At 37.2% G+C, this 13,384-nt stretch overlaps 1 protein-coding gene across 8 annotated transcripts in view; it reads left to right on the plus strand.

Annotated features, from left to right (window-relative positions):
- tspan4a (tetraspanin 4a) overlaps window positions 1-13,384 on the plus strand; it is a 270,357-nt gene that overhangs the window by 202,083 nt on the left and 54,890 nt on the right. For 7 of the 8 annotated variants that reach the window (XM_014018733.1, XM_014018737.1, XM_014018734.1 and 4 more), the window contains one exon: window positions 7,957-8,031. The exons of the other annotated variant lie outside the window; for it this stretch is intronic. In XM_014018733.1, the coding sequence (XP_013874187.1) occupies window positions 7,957-8,031 (75 nt within the window). The remainder of the gene's footprint in view (window positions 1-7,956; window positions 8,032-13,384) is intronic. 8 annotated transcript variants of the gene reach the window in all.

Below are 13,384 nucleotides of genomic sequence, written 5' to 3' on the forward strand. Positions count from 1 at the left end.
CTCTGACGTGTGGCTGTGATTTATAAAGGACAGATGTGCAGAAATGTGTGTACGTATGGTTTTATAAATCTGATTTTTTTTTTGGCGTACGCCATTTCAGCCTTTTGGCCGTACATTCACTTTTAGTATGGCTTCCATGCAATCCTTTATAAATGAGACCCCAGGTGAGGTGGGCGTGCTGGAGCAGATGAGATGAAACTAACTGATCAGGAGATCATCTAGATCCATCCATTATCTACTGCTTATTCCAGCTCGAGCAGGGAGACCCAGACCTCTCCTTCTGCTGCTGCCTCTTCCAGCTCTTCAGGGAGGATTCCAAGATGTTCCCAGGACAGATGAGAGACATGGTCTCTAGCGTGTCCTGGGTCTTCCTCGGGGTCTCCTCCCAGTTGGACTAAAGCACCACCCTAGGGGAGGCATCCTTAGCAGATGCCTGAACCACCTCAACTGGCAAATGATGTGGAATTAACACTGAAATGAAAGAACTAGTAATAAAGCCATGAAATGTAAAAGGTATAAACAAAATTAACAAAAACACAGATCCAAACAGTATTTTCAATCAAAATTTCATGCTGAGCTGCACATTTGAAAAAAAAACTTAATAATTTTTTTTTGTAAAGTAAGTTTAACTGAGGTGAAAAGTGTGCCTTGGTTTACACAGGGGTAATCTCAGCTTAATACTTGCTGAAACTCATTTTGTGTAAATCCAAACCCGTCATATCTCAAACTAAAGTAAATAAAAAAAGCTACTTCATCTTCCTTCAGCCTGATTTATTTGGTCTGAAGTTTCCAATAAAACTATGGAAAAGACTCAAAAAAGTCTCAATTTTTAGGAAGTTGAAGACGCAAATTTTGAAAAATAAAAATACAACAACACAGAAAACACATTTTAATTAAAAAACTTCACTGCATAAGAAACTTTCAGAGCTAACAGCCAATCATTGAAAACAAACACATCTGCTGTGGAATCAGAGAAAAACWGTGCGTGGAAATCAATTTGTAACGAATTCAGTGCAAATGAACAAAGAACAACAGAGAAACTTCATCATCCGTTCTGATGCCTAATTATCTGAATTACTTGTATTAATGTTTTGTTAGAATAAGTGTGTTGACGACACACTATTCTCATTTCTGAACGATATAAAAACAAACCTTTGCTAAAAGGCTTGAAAGCAAATAYAAGCACAAATTACATGTCTGATCAGTCAAAAGAGTAACATCTTCCTTTCTTATCAGTCCTTCTAAACCATATTTAAAAGTTTGCTCTGCAAACCTTGAGCTTCTGCTATCAGATTAGAGCATGAATCAAAGTGTTGGCTGCCTTCACAGTGTTTGCTTCTTGCATCCAAAGAGAACAATTGTAAAAACTAATTATCGCTCTCTGTCAGCAGCAAAARGCTGCTCCTGTRTGTGTGTGTGTTCATTTGTTTAGTGTTAGTGAAATATCTTAGGAACCAGTGGCTGGTTTCACTGGTAACTAGAAGCACTCAGAGAGCCCACATATCCACCAAGACCAATGGGCCACTCATGCAGGTGGTCCAGATTACAACCAAATTTTAACCATTTGTTGTTTGTGACAACTTTAACATTGCTTTAAAATGTCATAGAAATTGGTTCATAACTCTTTCATGTCTTCAGACAGACAGACAGACAGACAGACAGACAGACAGACAGACAGACAGACAACCAAGGCTACCAAATCCTAACCTCCTCAGTGGAGGTAATTATTGGGTAGGCATTTACGACCTGTAAATTTTTGGAGTTAATCTCATTCAAGATGGCTGCCACAACTAACCAAACTTTGCAAACACAAAAACTGATTAAAAAAATCATGCTGAGCTGGTGACATGCTGATCCTTAAGTATCACAATGGGCAGGCTGGTCAGAGAGAACTCGTCCAGCTGGCCATATTTGTGGATCWTCATGATCAAATTTAACGTCTCATGTTTTTTTTAACAAATAAAATGACTGAAGTTAAATTTGCTTTTTGGGAGATTTAGTTTAAACCCCAAATTAATTGCAGAGAAGCTCTAATCTTTCTTCAAGGAATCATCTAAATTTACTCAGAGCTGGACWAGAGTGTGACTGAGAAAGAACATTGTTGTACGGCTGGATTAAACATCCATTTGAATCTAGGGCTATATATGTTTACACTGCAGGCAAATACAACACAAATTAGATTTTTTGAATGTAAACAAGACAAATCWGATTTTTTTTTTCAAATCTGAACCAGGCGTATTCAGGATGTGGTACTGAATCTGATGCATATCTGATGTTTTTCAKAGCGACCTCWACCTGAKCACTCGTGTTGCATTATGTCTGACTTACATCAGTGAGGTTGGGGTGAGCGGGTCGATCCACTATAACCTCAATTCARGCTGTTTWAATCTTGTAGCTCCATCTCTTCAGCTACAGAACAGAAGTCCAGTTGCTTTGMTTTTTTTTRCTTATAATTTTCCATGTCCTAGATGACTGAGAATCCACYAAAAACATACGATATTAACATCAGACCTCGGATTGTATCGATACTAAAGGTAATGGATTGATGCTTTAGTTAGTTTTACTTTCAGCAGCTCAGCTTCAAAAGTACATGCCGCACTGCAGCCACCGACRAGAGGCAGGTTCAAATATAAGCACTGAACTGAACAAGCATGTCACATAACGATTTGATTTAAAACAACTTTAGAATCGATCCACACWTGCTAACATGTAGCATCCATGTTTACTTCTGTAACAAGCRGAATGTGACGTCACGTCTTCTTCTGCACATGCAGATCGTATCGACTCAGTGGAGTTCACACTGGAGTCTGTTGGAGGTCACATTTAAAATATACAGTAATGTGAACATTCACACACTGGTTTGTGCAAAAATTTGGAATTGAGTATTAAATGTAGCTAAGACTAGCTCTTTTCTTTGTGTTGAAACTGCTCCTCTGGTAACTGGGCTGATGACATCAGTTAGCTGGAGTTTTGTACATCTATGAATTTGCACTCAGTTTGTCATCCCAAAGGATGATTTTACTATATTTACATTTCAGCATTTTGCCCCAGTTCAAAACGTAAAATATAAAATCTGTTATTCACAGTAGATGAAGCTAGAAAGCATAGAGCATGCTGTTCAGACAATGAAACCTGACAAAGCAGCTGAAATTGATTTCAGATGGGTTATTTAAAAGTGCACGCTGAAAAAGATCCCGAATGAGTCAGGCACAACGTGGGCTTTACGCTGCCATTGTTTCATCACCCAGCCATTGTTTTGTTAGCCTCCTGCCTTGCAGCGTTGTCACTGAGACTTTCATCCTTTACCCGTGAAGTGATTCATTCATGCAGGTGGAGCCAAAAGGACCTCAGGGGCCTCCGACAGCCCCGCTCGGTGCCAGTCCTGTGAACTCACACTCACATCCACTGTCATGGAAGTGCCTGGAATACACAAGGGATAGGACACCACAATACCTTTAAAAAAATAAAACATCTGTGAGGGAAATGTACTTTGACCTTTTGTAATGATCTGCTGCTTTGTGTTTCACTCTCGCAGTCAGAAAAATGTATTACTAACATTTACAGCACTGCTTAACTGTTTTACAAGGTAATAAAGGTTAATTTGTAGTTGCCTCTAAAAATATTCTAGAAAAAAATAACATTTTGTAAAGGTTAAATGAAGTTTAGTGGTTTTAATCTTTGACCTTATACCGTATTTTCAACATGTACACAATAGCCTACTTTGACATGGAGTGTGACAGATGTGCATAGACCACTGAGTATAGTACATTCATATGAATGCATTCTCGCATGAATAGAATTTAACCCATTACCTCTCATGTATGTGCTAACCACCAAATCAAGAGGGCCTCCATAACCAGCTGACTGGTAAAACTGAAAACTAACTCCATCAATCTTACCCATCTTGTGCTACAAAATGGTGCAACAGAAGCTAAAATAATCCCTTAAGAGACATACTGGTAGTTTGAACCACTCATGTTGATGGCCAACACAACTAGTCTATTTATTTTCCCTAACCTTTATTTAATCAGGCTAATCCTAAAGTACAGTGTTGCAAAGGAGGCCTGGGCCTGAGGGCAACGTAACATGCATGTTTTGGGTCTGTGGGAGGAAACCGGAGTACTCAGAGAAAGCYCAAGCATGAAAACATGCAAACACAGAAAGACCCGAAATGAAGATCAAACCCAGGACCTGATTGCTGTGAGGCATCAGTGCTAACCAGTAATCCACCGTGCTGCTAATCAACTATTTCTAATCCAAAAGGACTATAACTCAGTAAATTTTACAGATGATATGTACATTACATAGTACATTGCAAAGTATGTTGTGCTTCTATCTTTAAAATGGCAACACACTTAAATTATATTAAGTGATTGCTCTAAGACTAATAAGTACAAAAAAACTGGTCTGGTCATGAGAAGATGAGGAGGAGACGTTGCACAGCCTGCAACAACATACAGTATTTTATGGATGTTCCTTAAAATCCTTTGCTTGTTCTGGTCACACTGGATTTTAGTCATCCACATGAAAACCAAAGAATTACAGTATATGTCACTACACACTGATGGCAGATTTTACTGTCTTCAGTAATTTCCAATGACTTGGACTGGAGAGATCACAATGTCTTCCTCCCATTTTATCTCTCTTTGCATTTGCAGAAAAGTACCTCAGCAAGCAGTTCAATACAAATTGTGAAGGATTTTTTTTATCCTCGCAGCTGTCTTTGCTATAACTTTTAGATGTTATTTATAAAGTGTTACTAAAAACAATAAAATTTAAGTCATTTCATGAAGGTTATTGCATAAACAACCCACTACTGGATATGACTTAAAATGTTTTACTTATAACTTTTTGCTACATTTCAAAAATGTGCATGTTATTCATTTCTAATCTGTAATATCTTCTGCACACTGCTTGTTTAATTTCTGAACATGTATGCCATTAAATATTTCTACAGTTAATATTAATACAATTCAAAATGTGTTAACACTACCATCAGTGACCTACTTTATGCCATTGTTTATTACACATTTAAATACTTGGTATTAGTATTTAATTTAGTGAAGTGGTGTCCAATCATTGTACTAAAAGGCTACTAGCCTCCAGGTTTTAGACATTTCTCTGTTTCAACACACCTGACTTAAATGAGCTGGTGATTTGCAGGCTTCTGCAGAATTTGAGAAGCTGCTAAACAAGTAATTCTGTAGAGTCAAAAAACTGTCAATTCATTTATTRGTCTATTTAAATTTTTTGCTATTTTATCTTTTTATGAGTACAGTGGAACAACCTTTGTGCCCAACAWGCCAAGGGCAATGTACTGTATGTCAGAGAGTTATGGTATTTTGACCAACCTAAGTATGCTAATTAGTGTTGGTTATTCTTACAGTGGGCACCCAGAGAAAAGTAGAATTTGTTCCTTGCAGAATAAATCAATAAAAGACAAACAGCAGCTCGTAGTGTTTTTCCCCACTATTTAAGCATACAGCATACAGATTTACAGTTTTAGTTGACAATGATTTAAACAAACTTTTACCCATTATATATTTTGCCTTTGTATGAATAATATCATTTATAATTTTTTTAATCATTTCATGATGGCAGGAAGGATACGCAGAAGCAGAAAATTTCAAACAATGACCAAAACTTTAAGTAAATTAAAAAAAAGAAAAAATATATATAACTTTGCTTTGGGTTTAGCTCTGCATTATTATAATGTGCTAGACAACTTCTGCCAACTTGTAAAAWTTTTTGTCCAACCCTGAAGATATCTGTGCTGAAAATGGAATAAAAGAAATCCACTGGAAGCCTCTTTTGGACGCATGCGAACTGGAATGCTAACGATTAAAATATTCCTAAAATAATTGCCCATATTTGTTGTTGGTTTGTTGGTTTGTTTGTTTTTTAGAGGTGTCCTGACATCAGTTTTTCTCAAATCGAGTATTTTAATTTCAAATATTTCATTTTGGGCACTCACCCATACGACTACTCCCTGCATCATAACTTTGGTGTGAATCCTTCCTTGTAGGCCTACAGCCCCTCTGACTGAATCAAATCAAATATACTTCATGATATACTATACTGCTGCATTAATTTTGAAAGAAGTTAAAAATGACAAATACGCTTTTCTTTACACTTGTATAAATTTCTTAAACATGGAACTGACAAATCTTTCAGTTGAAATGTGTGAACTATAACACATTAGATGGAGCATTGATACTGGTATCTATACTGATATTGGTATCATTCCTGATTATCAGGACATTTTGTACGAGTTCTTGTAGAAATGCCAACTATTTTTTTTCAAGTTTTTCAGGAAATACAAAATATGTCATATGTTGCATATACAGTTAGGTATTTTGTGTTTCCTGAAATCCTTAAAAAATGATTATTTTAGGAATGTGACAATATAACACCTATATGAGTCATTTATTCATAACAATGTTTTCACAAGTTGCCTGAAACATTTGAGGGTGACAGAGCCTTTAGAAAAGCTACAATTATTTTAAATTATGTGTTGATTTGTGAAAACAGTAAGTGTCTGAGAAAGTAATGTTTCATCTACAGTCTTAGAGACAACATACCTGTTTCTCTCTGAGAAATTATCAAGATTGCCAGACTTGTGAAAGTAAAATAAATTCTCTCCAATAATTCTTATCTTTTGTTTATAATTTAAACTTTAAATATGAAGTAAAAATCTAAGAAAAATCCAAACCATTAAATGAGGTGTGTTAACACAGAGAAACAACTAAAACTTGCAGGGTAGTGGCTCTGGAGGACCAGGGTTACACACCTCAGATCAAGTGATGGGTACAGGATACTTACTGGGACAAAGCAAGCTATCGCACTAACTCCATTAGGCTTCTTTATGAACTAAATACTAAAGTGAGTCTGAGCATGATTTTAATGGGAAAACAAATAAGCTGTGATGTGGTTGATTTGCTTGATACATTAAGACGTCCTTTTTCAGTTTGTACGTGATTTCCTGCAAATTTCTCGTCAATAAAAAACCTCAAACTCAAACTAATTGCAAAAGTTTTTACATTTTTTTGTTGTGTCTCAAATCATGTAATCTACATGTAATAAACAAACATGTAAAAATCTGCATAAAAACCTCTCTGAAAAAAAACATTCATTGTAACCAAAATAAAACTAATTCTGAATGTTCAATATACTTATGTATACAAGTAATTATGGTCTTAAAAAGACTCATTTTGAAACATCTTGGTAAATTGATGTAATACAGTTTTAGTTTCTATGACAGTTTTGTTGAGGGTTCAACATAACCTTTATTCAGGCTAGCATGACTAAAAAAAACAAGTTTGAAGAGGACCCCTCGAGGCTGATGTGTGCTTTAGTTTACAGACTTAAGCTTCTCATCCGACTCTTTTACCGAGTTCATTTTGTGACCCTTTGAAAAACTGCTCCACCATTTCTCAAAATATTTCTCCTCCTCCGTGATTCAGTCTCTTCTATGTGTGAGAATCAGAGCAGCGCTGTGGCACCCGAGCTGATGGATGAGCTCGTAACTGTTTTAAGCACTCAAATGAGCCCACAGGAAGAAGATGTATCACCCTTCAGACAGCTCAGCCTCGCCACTAAAGAGAGTTGGGTGGGGACAGGGCCAGAGTAAAATGTATCTATTTTTTTTTTTTTTTACAAATTCAAATCTAGCTGGAGGAAACTAGTAAATCACTCCGCTCTGATGGTCCCACCTCTTCTTCTCATTGCTCCTCTGACCTGTCTGCTGTAGGTAGCAAGGCTGAACAATTTATGGTCTTCCCTCATTGACACTCTATTTTCCTCTTACTCCCTCAAACTTTCTGGCTTCCTCTTTAAAGTCAGACCATTTCTTTTATCTCTTGAACAGATGCTTAATATATCCCATTTACATTGTTTTGACAGCTTTGGTAAGTGGTGTGTTCAGTAATCCTGTTGTCTTCCTTCTTCCCTTCGCAGTTCTTCATCCTCCTCCTGATCATCTTCTTCCTGGAAATTCTCTTCATCATGTTGTTCTTCATTTACCAAGATGAGGTAAAACAGCTTGATTACTTGGATGTTTCGTTCTGCTCTTGAGTGAGAAAAAAAACAGCATGTTGAACTCGTCTGACCTTCCTGCTGATTTTCTGTGGCGTGTAAACTGATGGATCTGTTTAACGAGGATGTTTTGAAGGCCTTGTTAGCAGAGCTGAGTTTGTCAGCTTACAGAACAGCTTAGTGAAAGTGCTTGAGGATATGTTTTTTAAATGTCATAAGGATTTTTGTACACATTTGTGCCTTTGAGAAGATTTCTGGCTATACAGTAAGAAAATATTTATGCTGTTGTCATAATTCACATTTTGTTCGGAAACATCAGGTTCCATCTCAGCTAATTTACCTTTAGGCAGCAAACAAAAAAAAGCATGAAAGATTGTTTTCATACTTATTTTAAGTTTTTATATAACAGCTGTATATTATTTTAGAAACAAATATGTAAAACAACCAAACATTTTAAACATAATCATGTTTCTGTCTGTAAACAAACTAGGAGACAATCATTATTGACAAATTATGTCAGATTAATATGATTACATTGATAATGGAGAGGATTAACATGTCAAACCAATGTAGAGTCAGAAGAAACACCAAATAATAGCTTTATTCAGTATTATTCCTGAAAAAAGAAGGATTGAAATCTTTCTGAAGGCCAGAAGATTACGTATGTATTGTAGAGGGAGCATTACTATACCATTAATATACTATATATATTACTAACCCAATCCACTTCTTAGTTCTAGACAAAGACGTTTGTGTTTTTGTATCTTTCAGTGTAAAAAGCTGTAGTTTAGTTAAGCTAGTAGTTAAATTAAATTATTGTCAACAACTGTGAGTGAGTTGCTATCCAAGTTAGTACAGCAGATATTTTCATGAAGCAAATTTTACTACAAAATCTGTTTTTTACCAGGCTACAAACACACAGCTGCTGTGTGAAAACTTTAAGCTATGTCTAAAGGCCCTGTCACATTCATAGTTGGGTRGAGGAGGCACCAGGTCCAAGAGAGAAACCCAGACATCCCTCTCCCCAGCGACACTTTCCAGCTCATCCTGGGGGACTCTGAGGRGATCCCAGGCCAGAGAGGATACATAACCCRTTTAGTGAGTCCTGGGTCTTCCGCAGGGTCTTCTACCAGTGGGATATGCCCGGGACACCTCTAAAGGGAGGCGACCAGGAGGCATCCTGATCAGATGAAGCACCTCAATGACACCTTTTGATGTGGAGGAGCAGTGGCTCTACTTCAAACTCCCCTCGAATGACGGAGCTCCTCACCTTATCTCTAAGGTTTAGCCCAGCCACCCCAAGAAGGAAGCTCATTTCGGTTGCTTGTATCCAGGATCTTGTTCTTTCGATCATGATCCACACCTCATGACCATAGGTGAAGGTTGGAACYTAGACAGACCAGTAAATCCAGAGCTTAGACTTTCTGCTCAGCTCATTTACTACGACTGACTGAAGCAAGGCCCCAATCAGTCAATCCATCTCCCGCTTTATTCTACCATCACTTGTGAGCAAAACACCCAGTTGTGGCATGCCGTCCTAAAAACAGTGCCACCCTTGCCAGACCTGGCCCACATCCTGTTGAAAACCTCCTTGCTTACACCAGCAGTCAGCCAGCAGTGCCAGCTTGACACAAGATCTGGTCCACACCTGTCTGCTATGTGGGATATTTTGCATGTTTTTATAAACTGCTGGGTGTGAAAACAAACAAAAAATTGTGATGGAAACAGAAGTGTAGTAAGGGTGCTTCAGTGCTTGTACACTGGTTCTCCTAATTACTTAATGAGTCGGAATGATGGAGCTCTCCTCTGTGATAAACTCCTGGAAGCTGTTTTGTGCAAAACAATATTTAACACTCACCATGGAGTCAAATTAAAAATATATATTTTCTGTAAATCTTTTTGAGCCAGAAACCCATCTGCACGGTTGCATCAGCTTCTGTAAGGGATCGCTATCTTACCCATCAAAATATCAAAGCTCTTAAGCTTTCTTCAGAGCTCAGCGTCATGGTGTCAGATCACTGGAGAGATTATCTTTAAAATGTATTTTCCAGTCATTAAACTGGTAAACATTTGAACTGTGCTGCTCTAACTGGAGTGAACTCTTAACACAGACCCAGCTATGTGCGTGTGTATAAGTGTGTAGTTTACAGCAAAGCCCTGCAATTTTTTTAATATCATTGACGCATTCTGGTTAATTAATGYCAATAAATGGATTTTCAGGATCCTGAATTGTATTATAAATTATGACAAACACCAAAACCTCCAAAAAACATTCACAACRACTTAGTTTTGTTTGTATTTGTGGTGAGACAGAGGTATGACGTTTTCTGCAATTAGATTTCCAAAAGCTTTAAATCCAATGTGACAGTTTTCTTCWTTGCTTAAAGCAAGGTTATTTTTTACTTTGATTTTTTCCTATTTATTTATTTATTGATTTGTTTATTTACAATTTTAAAATGCCAAACATTAGGGAGAAAAAGGTTGRACTGTCAGTACTTTGCATCCCCTTTGGCAAGTATCACAGCCTGCCAATGCTGGTTTTCACAAGCTGAGATTCTTTCAGTCCTTGCTTAAAAGATTTTCACCCATCCTGGATGAAAAAGCTTCTCTGTTCGAGTCTTTGGCTGCTCTGCATGCACTGTTCTTTTGATGTCCCTCCACTGATTTTCAACAGTATTTAGGTGGGCCACTCTGAAAGCCATCAGCCAAACCCTCAGCTTGTATCTTTTGAAAATGTCRATTGTGGATTTTGGGGTGTGTTTAGGATCATCGTCTTGTCGTGAAGCACATCCTTCTTTTATCCCCAACTTTTTTGTTCAAACAGTGGGATGTTTGCAGCATCCACTCTTTTCTGCTGAATCCAAATAAAACTGCAAAAGATGATCTTCGGTCTCATGAACACAGTGGAGGGGCTCTTCTCATGAAATTCTGCYTTATTTCTGCTGAGTCAACAATAACTTTTTTAACTACTACCTATTGTAAAACTTATTTTAAATAGTTGCTAGTTTCCTTTCATAACAACTAAAGGTGACATAGATAGTTTATTATGGTATAGTATTTAAATGTATGCCTGAGAAACACATAATATTGCCCCTTTAATGCTTTTGCATTAGCATTTAGGCCCCACTTTCTGGAACCGAGATCTTTGGTTCGATCTGAGCCAGGCTGCATGACCCGATATGACGTTATGGGGTTATGTCGCACAGATGAGAGAAAATCTACCTTAATTGTTTACATAGCAGCAACTGTAACGTTTTTTTAACTTAAAAACTGTAGCAAGCTAACAAGCTAACATTAGCTACCATTAGCTTACCATCCTCTGTCGTCTTCCCTTCTGGTCTTAAGTGTCATACGGCTGGATGGTCTGGTAGAGCCTTCTGTACTTTTTGAGTTTGGTACTCCGTTACTGTTCTGTTGCAAATAATGGATGGATGGATGGATGGATGGATGGATGGATGGATGGATTGTGCATAATTAATATTATAATCTTTCCCAAATGGATTTGGCTTTCTGCTCAACGCAAACACAACCAGGGCCAGAGTAGATTAAGGTCAGGCAGACTGCAGCACAGGTGGGCTGAGGCAGGCCATACACTGTAAAATGCCTTTTGTGAATGGTGGGGTGCATTCTAGTCAGGCCACAAGAGCATCACAGGGACACAGGAACAAGCATTAAATGACTCTCTCACTCATAAGGACTATTCAGAGCTACTAAWTGACCTGACGGGCAATTAATGAAACAAAAATAACAAATTCAAGGCTAAAACTTTGGTAAAGGTTTTTCTTTTTTCTGAGGCATCACTTATGTTGGAGTGTATAAACTCTACACGTTCTTTTTTCCTTAATTTCAGTTTTTAATCTCAACATAACGAAGGGTGCCAGCAGTTTGTGTTAAACCTTTCGTTGGTGAACAGTGATGCAAGTTTTTCAGTTTATTATTAAACCTGTKTAAAATTTAAACAGCAGAGTACAAACTATGCAGGGTCATCATATATCACTGAACATTTTAAACTTTTTCCTGCATCTTTTTTTTTCCTGATGGGACAGATACTAAGGCCAACCCTGGCTCATTTTTATAATATGGTAAATACTTAGATATTTTCACTTCTTCCTCCTTTGGATGMGTTCAGTCTGTAGACCTTGGACCTACATGTATTTTGTTCCTGCTTTTATCTTTCTGTTATTGTGATTCTTACATGACTACACAAATTACATGAAATGTTTTTGCTTTGTTTTTTTTCCTCGTTGTTTTTATCCTTGATGATGCAACTGACTTATTATTTTTGGACTTACAAAGCCATCTTTTCATCCAATCAGCTTTGTTCAGCTTCTGATGACTGTTGTTTTTTGTAGCAGTTAAATGTTCTCTCAGTAACTATGTTCCTTGATCTTCAGTGTGCTCAATTTTTCAGCCCCTGAATAATTTTGTTTTTCTACCCAGGGGACGATTATAGACAAAACACAGTAAAAAGTTGCACGGGGTGGGGGGTAGCCTTGATGTTGATGCAGGGCTGGTGCACTGTGGGAAATCCATCACAGTAAAGAATGGGTGGCCATTACCAGGACTGTCTGATGCACTTTTCTTTAAACAGCAGGTTGCCAACAGTTTTCTGGAGTTGTTTTTTTCTACTTAAAGAACTGCTGGATGAACTGAAATAACAATGTATTCTGAAAAGAGCTATTTCACCAAGTCTATCAACTCTAAATTTATCATTGAAAAATTACTGAAGACAAACCAAATGTAATTAGGGTGGAGATTCATTCATTTCCAGTGGACAGGCTGCTTTGTAATTTTCTAAACGAGAGCTATAAAACAAAGTAAAAAAGAGACACTTAGTGGTTACAGATTATCATTTATGTTGAATAAACTGTTCCAACTATTTGCATTATAAACAGCTACTCTTTTCATGCTTTCACAAAGCACTAYTTCATTATTAAAGTTTAGCTTCAAAGTTTCAGGCTGAAGTTTAGGAATAATTGGATSAGGAGACAAAAAGCATCTTTAAAAAAAGGAATGCATATCGCCCACTATTTCATACCGGAGTTACACGTTAAAAAATWCTTGTTTTGTTCAAATCTCAACAATAAAGTTATGTGCAATCTCACTCATTATAGCAAGATTTTGTTTAATCTGTATTGTGTGTTGTGACTGACTCAAATTTGTAAAGTTGACTGTGGCGGATCTAGAAAATTTTCCATGGGGGAGGGGCTCTAGGCAGGATGGCAATGCAGGATCACTTCACTGAAGTATTGTACATAAGGAATTTCCTATATCTAAATAAAGTCAACAAAACATCCATAAAACACTTTGAAAAACTACAGTATTTGTCCTTTTTCTCTTCTAAGAATAC

This window comes from Austrofundulus limnaeus, unplaced genomic scaffold (genome assembly GCF_001266775.1).
Source record: "Austrofundulus limnaeus strain Quisiro unplaced genomic scaffold, Austrofundulus_limnaeus-1.0 Scaffold200, whole genome shotgun sequence".
NCBI classification, from domain to species: domain Eukaryota; kingdom Metazoa; phylum Chordata; class Actinopteri; order Cyprinodontiformes; family Rivulidae; genus Austrofundulus; species Austrofundulus limnaeus.